General features: G+C 43.9%; 2 protein-coding genes across 3 annotated transcripts; both read right to left on the bottom strand.

The window, feature by feature from the left end:
* Positions 1-967: 967 nt before the first annotated feature.
* On the bottom strand, positions 968-5383 carry LOC136767906 (sulfotransferase 1C2). The gene is made up of 8 exons (XM_066721978.1): positions 5283-5383; positions 3968-4162; positions 3681-3809; positions 3471-3568; positions 3182-3308; positions 2982-3076; positions 1967-2147; positions 968-1632 (listed from the first exon to the last, which is right to left on the bottom strand). Exons 2-8 carry the CDS (start codon positions 4155-4157, stop codon positions 1520-1522), a joined length of 933 nt encoding a protein of 310 aa, XP_066578075.1. The 5' UTR covers positions 4158-4162; positions 5283-5383; the 3' UTR covers positions 968-1519.
* Positions 5384-7669: 2286 nt separating this feature from the next.
* Positions 7670-14899, bottom strand: sult1st6 (sulfotransferase family 1, cytosolic sulfotransferase 6). 2 transcript variants are annotated; one of them, XM_066721962.1, is made up of 8 exons: positions 14537-14899; positions 13707-13835; positions 12854-12922; positions 10487-10584; positions 10150-10276; positions 9732-9826; positions 9417-9597; positions 7670-9276 (listed from the first exon to the last, which is right to left on the bottom strand). In XM_066721962.1, the coding sequence occupies exons 1-8, from the start codon at positions 14715-14717 to the stop codon at positions 9164-9166; spliced, it is 993 nt and encodes a 330-aa protein (XP_066578059.1). In that variant the 5' UTR covers positions 14718-14899; the 3' UTR covers positions 7670-9163. The 2 variants fall into 2 exon arrangements, with proteins under 2 accessions (XP_066578059.1, XP_066578060.1); XM_066721963.1 differs by lacking the exon at positions 12854-12922.
* Positions 14900-16907: the final 2008 nt, after the last annotated feature.

Raw genomic sequence — 16907 nt, 5'->3', positions numbered from 1 at the left:
ATTGTGTCTGATTTACTGTGTGTGTGTGTGTGTGTAGTGTGTACGAGTGTCTGAGTGACTGTGTGTGTGTGTGTGTCCATTGTGTCTGATTTACTGTGTGTGTGTGTGTGTGTGTGTGCATTGTGTCTGATTTACTGTGTGTGTGTGTGTGTGTGTGTGTGCATTGTGTCTGATTTACTGTGTGTGTGTGTGTGTGTGTGTGTGTGAATTGTGTCTGATTTACTGTGTGTGTGTGTGTGTGCGCATTGTGTCTGATTTACTGTGTGTGTGTGTGTGTGCATTGTGTCTGATTTACTGTGTGTGTGTGTGTGTGTGTGTGTGTGCATTGTGTCTGATTTACTGTGTGTGTGTGTGTGTGTGTGTGTGTGTGTGTGTGTGTGCATTGTGTCTGATTTACTCTGTGTATGTGTGTGCATTGTGTCTGATTTACTGTGTGTGTGTGTGTGCATTGTGTCTGATTTACTCTTTGTGTGTGTGTGTGTGTGCATTGTGTCTGATTTACTGTGTGTGTGTGTGTGTGTGCATTGTGTCTGATTTACTGTGTGTGTGTGTGTGTGTGTGTGCATTGTGTCTGATTTACTGTGTGTGTGTGTGTGTGTGTGTGTGTGTGTGTGTGCATTGTGTCTGATTTACTGTGTGTGTGTGTGTGTTGAGTTGTGTCTAGGTGGCTATATTTGTCTAATATGTGTGTCTGTATTGAGAGTGTGTGTGTCTGTATTGTGTCTGAAAGACTGTGTGTTTCTGTATTGTGTGTGTGCATTGTGTTGGATTTACTGTGTGTGTGTGTGTGTGTTGAGTTGTGTCTCTGTGACCATATCTGTCTCTAATATGTGTGTCTACATTGTGTTTGTATTGTGAGTGTATGTGTATATTGTGTCTAAGAGATTATGTTTGTCTATCTATACATGTCTGTGCAGACGTATTGTATGCTGTACCCCCCGCCCACCCAAACACTATAGTCCATATGTCACAGTATTAGTTCTGTTTTTATTACATTAAAACAAACCAAGACAGTTTATCAGACAGCATAAAAAGCTATACTTCACCAAATAAGTAATTATTTTGTTAATGTTTTGTTTAATACAGTACAATTAATACACAAATATTTCCCTTTTAGACAATGTACAAAACACACACCTAACATACATAGGCCTACATCGCAGGACTATTATAAGACATGTGTCGTCTGGGTTGAAAACTTAGTTAGCACTTTTATTTTTGTCCCTTTACATCATTTATTCCAACCATAGCAGAGGTGCATCGTGGGAGATGTAGTGTTCTTCAGATGATTCTTCAGTGACAGGTGATGCATTTTAGATGTAGATCCATACTGTACTCAATGGTAGAAACCGTTGTCCTTCATATATGTGCCAAGGGGGATTGGGGAATGCTGCAGTTTGCATCATGGGAGTTCCTCACAAAGGGTCGCTGGAAGTTGTAGTCCAGTTAGGGGTGTGATCCGTAGTCATCCCCTGCTGGGTGGAACAGAGGGGCTGATGGGAGCCGTAGTCCGGGGGGCTCAGAGCTCCGTGCGGAAGATCAGGGAGGGGTCGGTCATGCGCCGGCGATACTCCTCGTCGAAGCGCTCGTTCTGAGAGACCGTGAACTGAGTCTTCCAGCTACCTACCTCCCCTGAGAGAGAGATATGGAGGGGTTAATTCAGTATAGGCACTGACTGACTGAACATTACAGGACACACAGAGAGAGAGAGAGAGAGGGGAATGACAGACATCTACAGAAAATATTTTATGTCTGGCCACTAGGGGGGGGGGGCTTGTTATACCAGACATCCACAGATATCACATTAAGATAGAGACAGTGTCAATGAGTCCTGCCAATAAAGCTTTATTGAATTTGAATATGAGAGGCAGGCAGACAGATAAAGACTCACTGAGACAGACACACACACACAGACAAACAAACACACGAGACAGACAGATAGACTGACACATCAAGACAGACAGACCTTTCCGCATGAAGGGAGACACCGAATGGTTGAAGACGAAGGAGGGCAGGACGGTGTAGTTGGTCATTGGATTGTCCTTCATGCTGCTAAAGGATGTGTGGTCCACAATCCTGTCAATCACTGCCTGGTCCAGCCCCTTCCCCAGGAATTTGGCCAAACGGGTGATCTCTCTGGCAGGGTCCTTAGACAGGAGACAGGGATTCAGGTAATGGAGATACGAGCTCGCATGAGAAAGGTACCATGAAATATTCCTGTCAGGACTCAGACATCACTTCATTCTGATTGGCCAGGAGGAACTGAATTACAATTGGCTCTCATTCCCACCCTGCTATTGGCTATTTGAATCACCTTGTTTTAAATGTTTTTGGCGGATTCTGCTACATCATTAGACTGCTGATAGACGTAGATTATAAACTGCCGTTTTAGACAAAAGTACTTAATAATATAAATTTGTAATCATGCTAAAATCACTAGCATGATTACACACACATATATATACAAATCAACATACACTTTGTATATTATCCTTCGTTAAACTACATTGAATATTACTGCTTTAATACTGAATGTAAAATTAATTTTAAAAACCAATGTGACATCTAAGTCAGAGTAAAGTTTAAATTAGAAACATAAGACAGTTTACAAACGAGAAGCCTTTGGACCCACTGTTCGCTCATTGGTGTGCACCAATAACTTAATGAGAAGATTACTTCCTCTAAAGGCCGATTTATATTTCTACGTAGGTACGCGTATGCTTCTCTGCGTATTGATGCAGAGCAGGGGTTTGTGGGTAAGCGCAGCCCGCAGAGGCGCGCGGAGGAGCCGACGCCACTTCTCTGCAATCTCAACAGTGTGTCTCTGCGTCCTGCGCATAATTCCCCCATCCTCGCTCTCTCTCTCTCTCTCTCTCTCTCTCTCTCTCTCCCCCTTCCCCTCCCTCAGTGTACTCTAGTGTCAGTGCACTTTCAATGTCCAGTCAGTCAGTCAAGGTTTCTGTGCTGTATCTCTCTCTCACCTCCTTCATGTCTTCATAGAACAGGTACAATATGTTGCGTTTCTCTTTGGCCTTCCACCAGCCAGTCACATGGTCAAACCAGGAACCCCAGCTAACTAAGAGAGAGAGAGAGAGAGAGAGAGAGACATTGCATTACCCAGCAGTGCAGTGTGCTATATCGTGTAATCAGTGTGTTACACAGCACAGTTTTATCGGTGTACCCTGTCCATTGAGTGAGGCTGTGAAGTACTCGTCCCAGGTCCCAGGCTCCGGCAGTTTCTGGTTCATCCTCTGGAAGTGGAAATAGGACACCATGTTGTCCTTCCCATTGCGAGCTACGTACACCACCTCATAGAGAGAGAGAGAGAGAGAGAGAGAGAGAGAGAGAGAGAGGGTTACTGGTTGACTGGCATACTGGTTGACTGGTGTGCTGCGAGTGTGTAAGATGACCATGTACACAACAGTACTCACAGCTCAGTGTATCAGAGTCAGTGTGTCGGCATGTTGTACCTTGCAGTCATTGTCCCAGAAGGACTGGGGCACCAAATGGACAGGAAAGTGCGTCTTCACCAGCCTGGGCGATGGCATGGACTGCAACAACTGCAGGCCTGATCTCACACACGAGAGAGAGAGAGAGAGAGAGAGCGAGTGAGAGAGTGGACAGACTGGAATGGGCACAAACACGCAGAGACACAGACACACAGACAGGCTATTCCATACCAGAGGGGAATGGTGGCAGGGGGTTGAGCTCCAGGAAGGGGGCTCTGTTGAAAGTGGGGATGCGGAGACAGCGAGACATGTCCCCCTCCGCCAGCACTGCATCCACCATCTCCACCACCCAGGTAGTGCCTGAGAGAGAGAGAGAGAGAGAGAGAGAGAGAGAGAGAGAGAGAAGGAGAGAGGAGAGTGTTATGCAGTATAGACACACTGAATGACTGGACACTGCAGGACACTCACACACAGACAGACAGACACACAGACACACACACACACACACACACACTCACCAGCCTTAGGGTAGGTGGCTATCAGGATATCATCGGGTCTGGCTGCGAAGTTTTGGATCCCGTCCCAGCAGCGTACCACCGAGGGCATCAGGGGCAGCCCCTCCCACAGTACAATCTCCTCACGACCCCCGAACTCTGACTCCTCACCCACTGGCTCAGGGGAACCTACTTCAGGCGCTGGCTGAGACATCGTCACTGAGAGAGAGGAGGGGAGGTGAGGGGTTAATACAGTACAGACACATGGACTGACTGACTGACTGACCAGACACTGCAGTACCCTGACACTGCACAGAGAGAGGGAGTGTCAGTTTTAACAGAGTGACCACCGAGATGGATGCAAATGTATCGAACAGCCATAAGACACAGAAGGTGGGCTTGTATGTCAGTGCTGGAACTGGAGTATTCAGACATTGGCTGCATACTTAAAAAAATATAAAATACAAAACAGACATCTATTTCTTTATATGTTTCTAATGACTTGTTTTAAATTAATTGTTTTCTATGAATGGCAATGCATTCCATCCCCCCTTCCCCAGAGTGGCATCTGAACACTGTTGTTTGTGTGCTTTGGCAACACTGGCACATTCCTGTCTTGCCCATAAAGTACATTACATACAGTAATTTCAATTTGAGAGAGAGAGAGAGAGAGAGAGAGAGAGAGAGAGAGAGAGAGAGAAATGTAAGGAAGTCTAGACATCCAGACCTACTAGACAGTACAGTTAGGATGCAGTACACTAGAGTAGGATACACTAACACTACACTGGGAACATATGCAGTAGGTGCAATATTAGTAGAAGTTATATTTTCATCAGCTAGATTAGTACCAGTGCACGAATAGCAGTTGCAACAGAACGGATTAGTAGTAGTTGCAACAGAAGAACTACCAGTAGCAGCAGATGCACTATTAGTAGCAGCAGTATGAATATTACATGTATACTTTGCTGTATTGATATTAGATGATATTGTATTAGTAGATGCAATATTACCAGTGACCGGGTTACTGCTAGTAGTAGTATTAGATGCAAAATTAGCAGCAGTAGCAGTAGTAATATTAGCAGTAGTAGCAGCTGATGAGTAGTAGTGTAGGTATAGCAATATTAGCAATTAGTAATACAGGAGTTGCAGCAGCAGGTGCTTACAAGTAGTAGTAGATGTTAGTCTTATTAGATGTGACAGTATTAGTAGTAGGTGTTGCAGATGGGTTGTTTGCAGTCGTAGTAGCAGCAGTGGTTTTGCGGTGTAAAGTGCAGAGCAATAAACACTACCGTCCAACTAGCTGGACAGTCCAGCACTGGCGCGGTGTGCCGTCTCTCACCTCTGCCCCGTCCGGGTCCCTCTTTCTGTGCAGACGCCCTTGCCCAGGTCTCTAGTCCTCTTCTGCAGTTTCTCAATACTCTCTCTGCTTTATAGCGCACAGAGAGGGGTGGAGAGAAGACAGCGTGAGAGACTTGGGGAGGGAGCGGATGAGGAGGAGGAGGAGGAGGAGGAGGAGGAGATGCGAAGACAGAGGGTGTGTGTGTGTGTGTGTGTGAGAGAGAGAGAGAGAGAGAGAGAGAGAGAGAGAGAGAGAGAGAGAGAGAGGGGGGAGGAGGTCAGTGAGAGCTCGCGTGAGAAGTAGAACGGAATGCGTGAGAGGGGGAGAGAGAGAGAGAGAGAGAGAGAGAGAGAGAGAGAGAGAGAGAGAGAGAGAGAGAGAGAGAGGCGCTCGTTGCGTGACAAGGCGACAGTTCAGTGCAGAACTATGGACGGAACGTGTTCCGTGTGAAAAAAAAAAAAAAGTTGTGGTGCGGACTTTTGTTTCGGTTTTCCCGTAAGCTTATAGTTTGGGTTACTAATTCAAAATGAATGAAGGCGGGTGCACTTGAATGCATGCTCAGTACATTAGGCTGATCGTGGATTCAATAGGGGTTTTGCATTGAAATAAAAATACAAAAACGACGAAGCATGGGATAGTGTGCACTAAAGTCTGCTGCTCTGGTCAAGACCAGTATCAGAAAATGGTGCTGGTTCATACGTTAATGCAATCAACGCTCAATATCGGCAGGCACATACACAACAGTCACCCATGCGGGTTTGCTGGTTGGAATTGTCAATTCAAGATCGCATCTCACAACACGGGTCATTGCAGCGCACGGATACGGCCGCTGGTTTCTAGGAATGAAATATAGTGACAGTTCACCCACACGGCACACATACACTGATTTTAAAAATGTCGAGTGGCAGTGGGGAAGTGGTTTCTGTCCGGGGAGTGGATTGATTGTGGTGTGCATGGGTGTTCAGGTTTCAAAGCGGTGTGCGTGAGAGCGGAGAGGAGTGTGACAGGGGGTGTGATGTGTGCGGTTAGTGCGTGACAGCAGCAGCGCATTTTTTCAACCACCAATTTGCAGGGATCGGATTACAATACCGACATACACACACACACGCACACACACACACACACACACGCACACGCACACACACACACGCACACACACATACACACACACACACGCACACACACACGCACACGCACACACACACACACACACACACGCACACGCACACACACACACACGCACACACACACGCACACGCACACACACACACGCACACACACATACACACACGCACACGCACACACACACGCACACACACATACACACACACACACACACGCACACACACGCATACACACACACACACTCACACACACGCATACACACACACACACGCACACGCACACGCACACACGCACACACACATACACACACACACACACACACACGCACACACACACACACACACACGCACCGCACTCCTGTTCAGCGCTAATTGAGATATTTCGTGTCTGTACGACCAAATAAAACACAGTCGGTCAATTAAATCCTGCACTCAAGGACTATTGCATGGCCCACATTCACATTGCTCTTCTATACTGCTATACCTTGCCTTTTGTCCTATTTACTTATTTGATCATAGTTAGGTTGTAACGTATTGATGCCTTGGTTAAATATTGATTTGCTGGCAATTTTCCCTGTACTGATGCCTATGGAAGGACGGTCTAAATTCTGATTTAGGGATCCAGCCACACTTGAGGACTGTCCTGCCAGCGCGGTGTTGTGTAGTGAACTCTCCTTCAATGCAGTGTATCGTAGAGTATTGCAGTGTAGTACAGTGTCGTGCAGTGTAGTATATTGTAGTACAGTGTAGTATAGTGTAGTGTAGTGTACAGCGTAGTACAGTGTAGTGCAATTCAAGATGTAGTATAGTGTAGTACAGTACAATATAGTACAGTGTGGTGTAGTGTAATGCAGTTTAGTATAGCGTAATATATTGCAGAACAGTGTAGTATAGAGTGGTGCAGTGTAGTATAATGCAGTATAGTAGTAGTGTAGTACAGTGTATAGTGTGGTGCAGTATGGTATAATGCAGTATAGTGTGGTGCAGTGTGGTATAATGCAGTATATTGTGGAGCTGTGTGGTATAATGCAGTATATTGGGGTGCATTGTGGTATAATGCAGTATAATGCGGTGCAGTGTGGTATAATGCAGTATATTGTGGAGCTGTGTGGTATAATGCAGTACATCGGGGTGCAGTGTGGTGTGGTGCAGTGTAGTGTAATGGAGTATAGTGCAGTGTAGCACAGGGTACTGAAGTGCAGTGTAGTGCAGTGTAGTGCAGTGCAGTGCCCACAGCCCCTGTAACAAAGACAGGAGACAAGACAGTGGTGAATCAGGCCTTTATTGGTGGTGACTGTGCAGTGCAGCGTCCAGTACACAGTGGACAGACAGCACACCCAGACAAAATGTGACATTACGTATTTAGTCCATATTTTCAAATTCAATCATTGACCAGTCTTGGCCCTTTTTGTCCAGCTGGCTTGCCATACCACTCTGAGTGCGTATCCATCTCGCATGACATATAATTACTTCTGAACATGTTGATTTAGGTGGAAATCTGCATTTTTAAATTTACATTCAACAGGTTATCGTTGGGCAGTTGAGTATCCATAGGCCAGTCTGGCTCAAAGTCCAGAGACGTTTATTAGTCCCACTCTGTCCCTGCTGCAATGTAGTGTATCGTAGAGTATTGCAGTGTAGTACAGTGCAATATAGCACAGTGTGGTGTAGTGTAATGCAGTATAGTATAGTGGTGTAGTATACTGTAGCATAGTGTATTACATTGCAGAACAGTGTAGTATAGTGTAATGCAGTAAAGTATAGTGGTAGTGCAATACAGTGTAGTATAGTGTGGTGCAGTGCAGAATAGTGTGGTGCAGCATAGTGTAATGCAGTATAGTGTAGTACAGTGCAGTTTAGTGTGATGCAGCGTAGTGTAATGCAGTATAGTGTAGTACAGTGCAGTTTAGTGTGATGCAGCGTAGTGTAATGCAGTATAGTGTAGTACAGTGCAGTTTAGTGTGATGCAGCGTAGTGTAATGCAGTATAGTGTAGTACAGTGCAGTTTAGTGTGGTGCAGTGTACAGTGGCATTTCCAGAACATTTTCAATGGGGTGGCCAAGTGGGGGCACAGGGCTATTTTAGGAGGGCCATCCTTATTTCATCAACCACATTGGGGGGGGGGGGGGGCTGACGGTGTTATGTTCATGCTAGCCAGAGGGTGGGGGGGTTGGTACACTGTAAATTAGTCTGTTCATAAAAACAAAAAGCAGACCACTGAAGTGACTACATTCAAGTATTATTTAAGAAGCAATGTCAACCAGTGGCATAAGATGATTATATTAATACAATTTTCTTTTAAATAGAGGAATGATGTTTTGTAAACTCCTCAGCATTTTAATCTGCTCTATTTTACTTAATTTACCCAAAATAATCTCTCAATTAAGAGGCACCCATAATTTAGTGTGGTAGAGTACAGTCCAGTATAGTACAGTACTCTGCACACCAGTCCAGTGCAGACCAAACTAGTCCAATGCAATATGGTCTAGTCCAGTGCGGTGCAGTCCAGTGGGATTTTCTGCAGTCAAATTATTTTATTTAGAATTGAGCTCAGAAATTGAGTGCTATAGTGGGCAGCTACAATTATGGCCTACATACTACATCCTGCATCATTCCCCCTCTCCCTCATGCTATCATCCCTTGCCCCAAACCCGCCACCCACCCCACCTTCAATCCTCTATGTTTTTGTGGATTGTGGCTGCTGAGTTTCCAGATAGTCCCTGGGCGGTGGCGGAGGGGCTCATTGCAGGCGCTCCCTCACAGTTGGGTGCGGAAGGGGATGCCGGCCCCGCCCATCTGGTGCTCGTAGTCTTCGTCAAACTCCCGACTCTGAGAGGGAGAGAAGTGACTGGCCCAGTTCCCTACCTCCCCTAGAGAGAGAGGGAGAGAGAGAGACCGGTTAATACAGTTTAGACACAAGTACTTTCCTCATGAATGCATAGATGGAGAGATTGACACAGAGAGAGAGAGAGAGAGAGAGAGAGAGAGAGAGAGAGAGAGAGGGACAGACCTTTCCTCATGAACCGAGAGACGGATTGGTCGAGCACGCTCTTGGGGAGGGTGGTGTAGTTGGTCATGGGGTTCTCCTTCATCACCTGGAAGGAAGTGAGCTCGACGATGCGGTCGATGACATCATCAGGCAGCGCCCGCCCCATGTACTCCATGATGCGCACCACCTCCCGCCGAGGATTCTGGGAAACAAGTCGAGTGAGAGAGAGCGGGAACGAGGCTAATGCAAATACACTACTTGATTGATATATTGGAATACATGTACAAATGACAAAGGCAAAAATTTGTTATCATTCCCTCATTCCTCCATCCTTACCTCCTTCATGTCCTCATAGAAGAGGTACAGAATGTTCCTCCTCTCCCTCTCCACCCAGAACCCCTTCACATGGTCATACCAGGAGCCCCAGGCCACTGACAGACATACAGACAGACAGACAGGGACAGAATATATATAGCAACAACAACACTAATAATACATCATATTAATAACAATAATAAAAACAACATCAATAACAATAAAACAACAACAACAAAATCAACAATAGATACTGTTGTGATGGTAATAGTGACAGTAGGAATTTCAGCAGTAGTGGTAGTAGTAGTAGTAACATCAGTAATATTAAATGTCAGTGTAGTGGCAATAATAATGCATAAGAGTAGTGACTGTATACCAGTGACATTGACAATAGTGTCAGTGTGATACAGTACAGTACAGTGTCAGTGTGGTACAGTACGTTCTCCACGGATGAACTTTTGTATGTATCCTTCCCAGGGCCCTGGCTCCGGCTGTGTCTTGTTCATGCGGTCGAAGTGGTAGTACGACACCAGGTTGTCCTTCGCATTACGAGCCACATAGATTACCTGGGAGAGAGGGAGTGAGAAAAAGGGGAAGGAGGAAGAGAGGGGGAGCACAGGGGAGAGAGATGGGGAGGGAAAGAGGGGGGGAGAGAGAGAGAGAGAGAGAGGAGGAGGGCAGGGGGGTAAATATCAGTATCATTGTTTCAATGTGTCAATGTGTCACTCATTGTGCCTCAGTGTCTCAGTGTGTCAATGTGCCAGCGTCAGTCTGACCTTGCATTTATTCTCCCAGAATCCTTTGGGCACCAGTTTGAAAGGGAGGTGTGTCTTTATAACTCTGGGAGGATCCATGGTGTTCAGGAGATCCAGACCTGAGAGAGAGAGAGAGAGAGATGTGTATATGTATACGTGTGCATGTATACATATATATGTTTGTATGATTTAAGTCTGTATATATACGGATGTAGGTAGGTATGCATATAGTATATAAATACTTACTGTCAATATATTTGAATTGGCCTATTCCACTTCCCTGTGAGGAATGTCCATAGTGTGTATAGGTGTCATATTTATTGTGATTGTTGTTGTCTGTATATATATAATTGCTTTGGAAATACAACAAATGTCACTGATGCTGACTCCTCTCACTGGCTCACATACACCCCGCTGTCAGGGTATATTGTTAAAAGTGTAGAATTGAGAACAAGGGCAGTAATGTACAGACTGTACAATGCACTAGTTAGAGCTCATCTGGATACTGTGGACAGTTCTGGGCTCCACACTTCAAGAAAGATATCGCTGCTCTAGAGGCAGTTCAGAGGAGAGCAACCAGACTTATTCCAGGTCTGAAGGGAATGTCCTACTGAGAGACTGAGGACCTGAACCTTTTCACCCTGGAACAGAGGAGACTACGTGGGGACTTGATTCAAGTCTTCAAAATCATGAAAGGCATTGACCGCATCAAACCAGAGGAGCTTTTCCAGATCAGCAGGGACACACGCACCCGGGGACACAAATGGAAATTGGGCTTCAAGGCATTCAAGGCATCTGGAACAAACTCCCCAGCAATGTGGTCGAGTGGCCTCCTCTCGTTTGTAAACTTTCTTATTAGTGCGAATTCGACACTCTGTTGATGGGCCCACCCACCCAAACAATAGAAGGTAAAAAAATGTACAACCGCTCCCGCCACACATATTATGTCTAACACACACACACACACACACACACACACACATGCATACTGACAGTCTTGTACTTAAGAAAAGTTATTGATGGGGAATAAGTTTTAGAGACAAATTAAAGCATGCATTCTAAAATTTTTTCCTAATTTTCTTACCCATCGTGCACATTTTCTTACCCTTTGGGCTGGACCTTGTTAACCGCATAGGCTACATAGGCTGCAGCCTAGCGCCTCTCACCACCAGGGGGCCTCAGTTCAGAAGTACAAATGTTAATTATAATGTTGGTTGTTTGACCTTGCCCATTGGGCAAGTGTGCGCAACTGCATAGGGTGGCAAGACGTGGGGGTGGCTCCATCTCCAAGATTACAAACCTTTAAAACCTAATGTCGCGTCATGGCTGTCCCGCCTCCAAGTAACCCATGAGACGCATCATATACGTTCTGCCCCCAGAACAGTTCTTTCCTAACAGAGTTGGTTTCCTAAACCTCCCTTCACTAAGCAGAGTGGCAGGCCAGAGAGCCTTTCACAAGTTTCTCTGTATTTTTGCACTTTGTTTGCACTTATGTTGTAAGTCGCCCTGGATAAGGGCATCTGCCAAGAAATAATAAAAAAAAAAAAAGTTAGGATTATTTTAAAGAAAAAGCCGGAAGTAATACTGGAGCTTGGAAACATTGTGCAAGCAGGGATCAGCTGTAATATCTTCATTGTGAAACTGTGTAATTTTAGTAAAATACACTGTTTTCCTGATGAACTCCTTACATTTTTGCGCTGCCCAGTCACCATGGAATATATTTATTTTACTTAAGGATAAGGAACACCATGCTGTTTTCCATAATGTGGTTATTACTTTCAGAATATATTTGACTATCTGTCACAAATGCAAGTGGTGAAGGTCTTTTTCCAAGATGGGATTGATCAAACAAACTCAGGAACTCAATGGGTGAACTGCGGCTTAACCTCATGACTCTGATGTCTATTGAATATGACCTGGTATGTCCGGGGGACTTCACCTTTTTCAATTAGTGAGTTTGTTTGAAAGAAAAGCAGGAAAAAGATCCACTAACATAAGATCATTGGTAAGTCAGATATTTTTAATGGTTTACATTTACCTCACAAGAATCTAATTTTTATTATTCATTGTCATGTGTGTGTAGCACACATTTCTGCAGTTCTGCGTGGATCTGTGTGCTCCACCAATGGGAGCTGCTGTCCTTACGTGTGTAAACGTTACAGTGGTCTTGCCAGTACAGGGGTGGTAAGGTGTGCAGCACTGGTGTTGTGGTCGTATTGGTTGTTGCATTTTGTTTCTTTTATTTTTGTCTGATCAAACTGTTCATAGCCTACAGCCACAAAATGTCTTAACCCAGTTCTACCAATTTTCTGACACCCCTTGCAAATTTTCTTACCATTCAAAGGGGGAGACATCCAATTTTTTTACCCTAAAATCTAATTTTCTTACCCTGTTTGTAGGTCGTTAGACCCTCCCATGCCCCCAGTGGAGGTCTGCAATTTTCCTTACCGATGCCCCCTGCACAAAGTATATATTTTTCTGCATTATATTCCAAAAACAAGCACAGATTTTCATATTTCTGTGAACATCGCTGTTTGAGAGAAGCATCTATTTTTCAAGAGTCTTAAAATTCCCAGAATGCTTTGCTTAATTTACTATGTAAGACCAGTCTAAGGAAAGACTGTTTTGTGCTTTTATGTGTCTATGATTAGTACAGAGACTTAGTTTACGTTCATGCAAGCAGCCCCAGAGTCTACACTACTGGTCAAAAGTTTTTTTGTGTGTGAAATTTACACAGTTTAATGTACTCTGAAATTAAATCATAGAACATATAAACATTTGGGGATAAAAAAGAAATCATGGAATCGTTTTGTTTACAAAATTTAACCCCTTAAGCTGACAAACCCCTCTGGTACCCTTAACATGGCACAAAATCCCTGTGCTTCTATTTAATCCCATGTGTACTCTTCACTGTTGTGTTGTTTGCCAAGTGTTTGGTATCCCATGAAAGATGAGACTCTCAGCTTTCTAACGATGTGAAGCATTCTCTGATGTAAAGTTGGTAACATAAACTTTTTTTTTAACCTCTGGCAGATTACCACTTACCTTTGTACCATTTCAGGTTATTCACTGGACTTGAACTGCTTAAATTTCAATTAAAACTGGAAAAATGGGTGTGTTCTAAAACCTTTGACCGGTAGTATAGCTTGGTAAAGACACACAGTGCAGTACGGCACAGACACATACAGTATACTCGTTCAGTCAGTTAGTATATCAGCCAGTTAGTCAGTGTCAGTCTCACCGGAGGGGATGGGCCTGGGTGAGACAATCTCCATGAAAGGCATCCTGACGAAAGTGGGCGCTCGGCGACAGGCCTCAGCATCGCCCTCATGGATTATCAGGTCCACTATCTCCTGAGTCCAGGTTGTGCCTAAGAGAGAGAGAGAGAGAGAGAGAGAGAGAGAAAGAGAGAGAGAGAGATATGTATCATTGTATGAGCCAGTGTCAGTGTCAGTGTCAGTCAGTCAGTCACTCAGTGTTGTAAGAAATGTGATGTGTAAGGAATCCACAGGACCACAGTAATTCAGTAAGATGTTTATTGTCTAAAGTTAATAGAAAAATATAGAGAAACCGGTGACGGAGATACGAAGGATCTGATCCCATGGTTATTTATAGGTCAAGACCTCGAAAGCAAACATAGAAAAGCCTGTATGTGAGAATAATTAGGAATAATGGCAACTGAAAAATAAACAATATAGCTAATTAGAAGATATGTCAAACCCTCTGGTACATTTCCACCTCAGCATTTCTGTAACCTTGTGGACGACTCTCAGAAACAACAGGAAGGTCCCCTATCAATAAAGCCATCTTTACCTCATTCTCTGAAAGTGTCCAGGTAAGAGGAATCAGATGTTTTGAGAACTGAGTGTCTCCATCTGCAATAGACTCCTCAAGACACAGACAGAAAGGCAAATGCATACAGGGGCCCTGTATGAGCCAAACTTAATTAATTTGGATAAGTCCAATATAGTTGCTGATCAATACTAGAAGTTCTTACAGTGCGTCAGTTAGTCAGAGTGTCAGTCAGTGTGTCAGTCAGTGTATCAGTCGGTGTGTCAGCCAGTCGGTTACCTGCTTTGGGGTATGTGGCGATAAGCATGTCAGAGGGGTCAGGGGTGAAGGCAGCAATCTCGTCCCATCTGTCTACGATTAGGTTCATCAGTGGCACCCCATCCACATGCTTCAGAGGGAACCTGCACATAACTTGGCCGGCCTCCTCTATCGCAGCGGAGTATGACATTTCTTCTGCCATCTGTCACACCACCGGCTATCTGACTGGCACACTGACAGACTGATGTATGAACTGACAAACTGAGCCTCTAGCCTTCCTCTGTCTATCTACTGCTCCCTCTCTCTTTCCCTCTGCCTGCACCCCTCCCTCTTAATCTTTCTCTTACACCTTCCCTGCTCTCGCGCACTGCCCCTCTCAGTCCCCCTCTCTCCCTCTCTCTGGTAAACATACACTTCTGCAGTGCACTTTGTATCACACCGTTATGCAACTTCCTGCCAGTCTTTGCACAGCACTACCTTCACGAAAAGTCAGAAATTCGAGACACGCCAAGGGAGCGTCTGCATTTTACCCACTCAGGCCCCCAGGAGCAAAATGCAAACACAGAATTAAAGGGGCAAAAATAAATAAATTGGGTTTTGTTAATTTGATTAATTTGTACTTGTTTACGAGCTCATGATGCAGCTGAACTTTCTCCCAAATGGAGGGGTGCTCCGTAATTATATTACACACCCAAGCCTGATCGAGGTAATTGGGGATTTAAAAGGGGGTGGAAAATAAAAGAGGATGCAGCAAGCAGTGGGGGGGCAGAGGTGTTGCTAGTAATTTTTGACATTGGGGGCTTAGCCAGGAGTCCCAAGTAGGACAAAATAAGGAATTGTCAACAGCTAAATACATCAATCTGGTGCACTTTTTTGCACCTCTCAGCCACCATACAAGAACATTATTCAAGAGTTCAAAAGCACTGCCTCATCTCATGGTGCAACACTTCACTTGCAACTGTGACTGCCGAGGTTCCTAGAATACATAAGCTATTGGAGACTATTGTTATTTTATTTTGCTTCATTGCAACACAAAATAGTTTATGCAATGCTCTCATTAAGTAAATAAAGTCAACCTCAGAGTCTTAAACCTAAAGTCAACAAAAGAGAATTAAGAAGATAAAAACATAGTGAGTTTCTTTTTAAATCGATCTCAGACTTTAAAAATTATACACCACATAATTAAGATTAAGGATTACTAAATAAATAAAGATAAAATTTAAGTGGTAGAGTGGGACTCACTGACTCAGAAAACTCATTTAGATTGCGTTGGAAGGCAATTAATAGCTTTTTAACCAATTCTGGTTTGTAGTTTTCCTAGTTTACTTTAATGAGTAGCTACTGAATGTATATTCAATTAATGTGTGCGGGTGGTAGGGCAAACTCAAAGTTGTTTCCAGGGTACAGTAATGATGCAATATAGGCCACTTGCACAAACTCTGAAGATGTAAACCACGTACAGGTATTCCCGGTGAGGACTGAGTTGTTTTTTCTCTCTCTTCATCGTTAAAAAAAACTAAAACGTCCTGCCTGCGTAAAGTTATGATTCCCTAAAGTGCTGTGGCAAGATGTGCGAGCAGCAGGGTGCAACAATAAAACATAATGTTTTGATTGTGTTGTTTTTAGTTTTTTTGCTGATATGACATACCACCCCATTCTTGAACATATTGTAAGTGCCTTTATTTACATTGTCATTAATTATTATTACCCTTTCCATTGGTATTAATTTCTTTTACAAATTCTAAATGGACTTTTGACTAAAACTAGAAATGGAAATGGAACCAGTGAGACTAATCTGGCTGATTATCCTTGTTAACACAGCCTTAAGCAACTCTCCGCGTGGTCAGCAAGCGCTTGTCATCAGTGAATCGACTCGAGTCAGACTTGAGTCGCATTTTTTGATGACTCAACTCAACTTGAGTCATTTGATATCAAGTCCCTGCAAGAAAAGATGCTCAAAATATGTCACTCAACTCAACTCGAGTCAACACACAAAAGTCTCCATCTGACTAGAGTCATTTATGATAAAAAATTATTAAAATAAAAACTCCCCTTTTATACCCACAGACTTGAAATGCATGTCCCCCACCAATTCTGGAAGCAAACCTACGCCCGTGCACACACATACTGATACACACGCACACATACTGAATAATGGGGAAGAAGTCTGAGAGAAAAATGAAAACATGCATTCTATGTTAATTACATGTACATTACAATCCTGTTTTTTATTTTTCTCTTGGCCTCAATTTTTTGTCGCACCAAATTTAATTTAATCTGGTATCTGAAACAATTAGAGTATAGTGTCACTTTGTTTAATTTTGGTATTATTCATTACTGTACATCCAACCCAATTGAGCACAGATATTTGTATATATATACACTCACCTAA

The sequence above is a fragment of the Amia ocellicauda genome, chromosome 14, assembly GCF_036373705.1.
Source record: "Amia ocellicauda isolate fAmiCal2 chromosome 14, fAmiCal2.hap1, whole genome shotgun sequence".
Lineage (NCBI taxonomy): Eukaryota > Metazoa > Chordata > Actinopteri > Amiiformes > Amiidae > Amia > Amia ocellicauda.
This window is presented reverse-complemented; position numbering and strand designations above follow the sequence as displayed.

Bases quoted from the DNA above. Each gene is read 5' to 3' on its own strand.
- LOC136767906 (XM_066721978.1), bottom strand. From the start codon at position 4,157: ATGTCTCAGCCAGCGCCTGAAGTAGGTTCCCCTGAGCCAGTGGGTGAG. The intron at 3,309-3,470 runs GTACAACATGCC...TCTCTCTATGAG, and splicing joins TCTGGGACAATGACTGCAAG to GTGGTGTACGTAGCTCGCAA. The intron at 2,148-2,981 runs GTGAGAGAGAGA...CTCCTGTCTAAG, and splicing joins TCTATGAAGACATGAAGGAG to GACCCTGCCAGAGAGATCAC.
- sult1st6 (XM_066721962.1), bottom strand. From the start codon at position 14,717: ATGGCAGAAGAAATGTCATACTCCGCTGCGATAGAGGAGGCCGGCCAA. The intron at 12,923-13,706 runs GTGAGACTGACA...TACTTTGTGCAG, and splicing joins ACCCAGGCCCATCCCCTCCG to GGGGCATCGGTAAGGAAAAT. The intron at 10,585-12,853 runs GTAAGAAAATTA...TCTCTCTCTCAG, and splicing joins TCTAACGACCTACAAACAGG to GTCTGGATCTCCTGAACACC.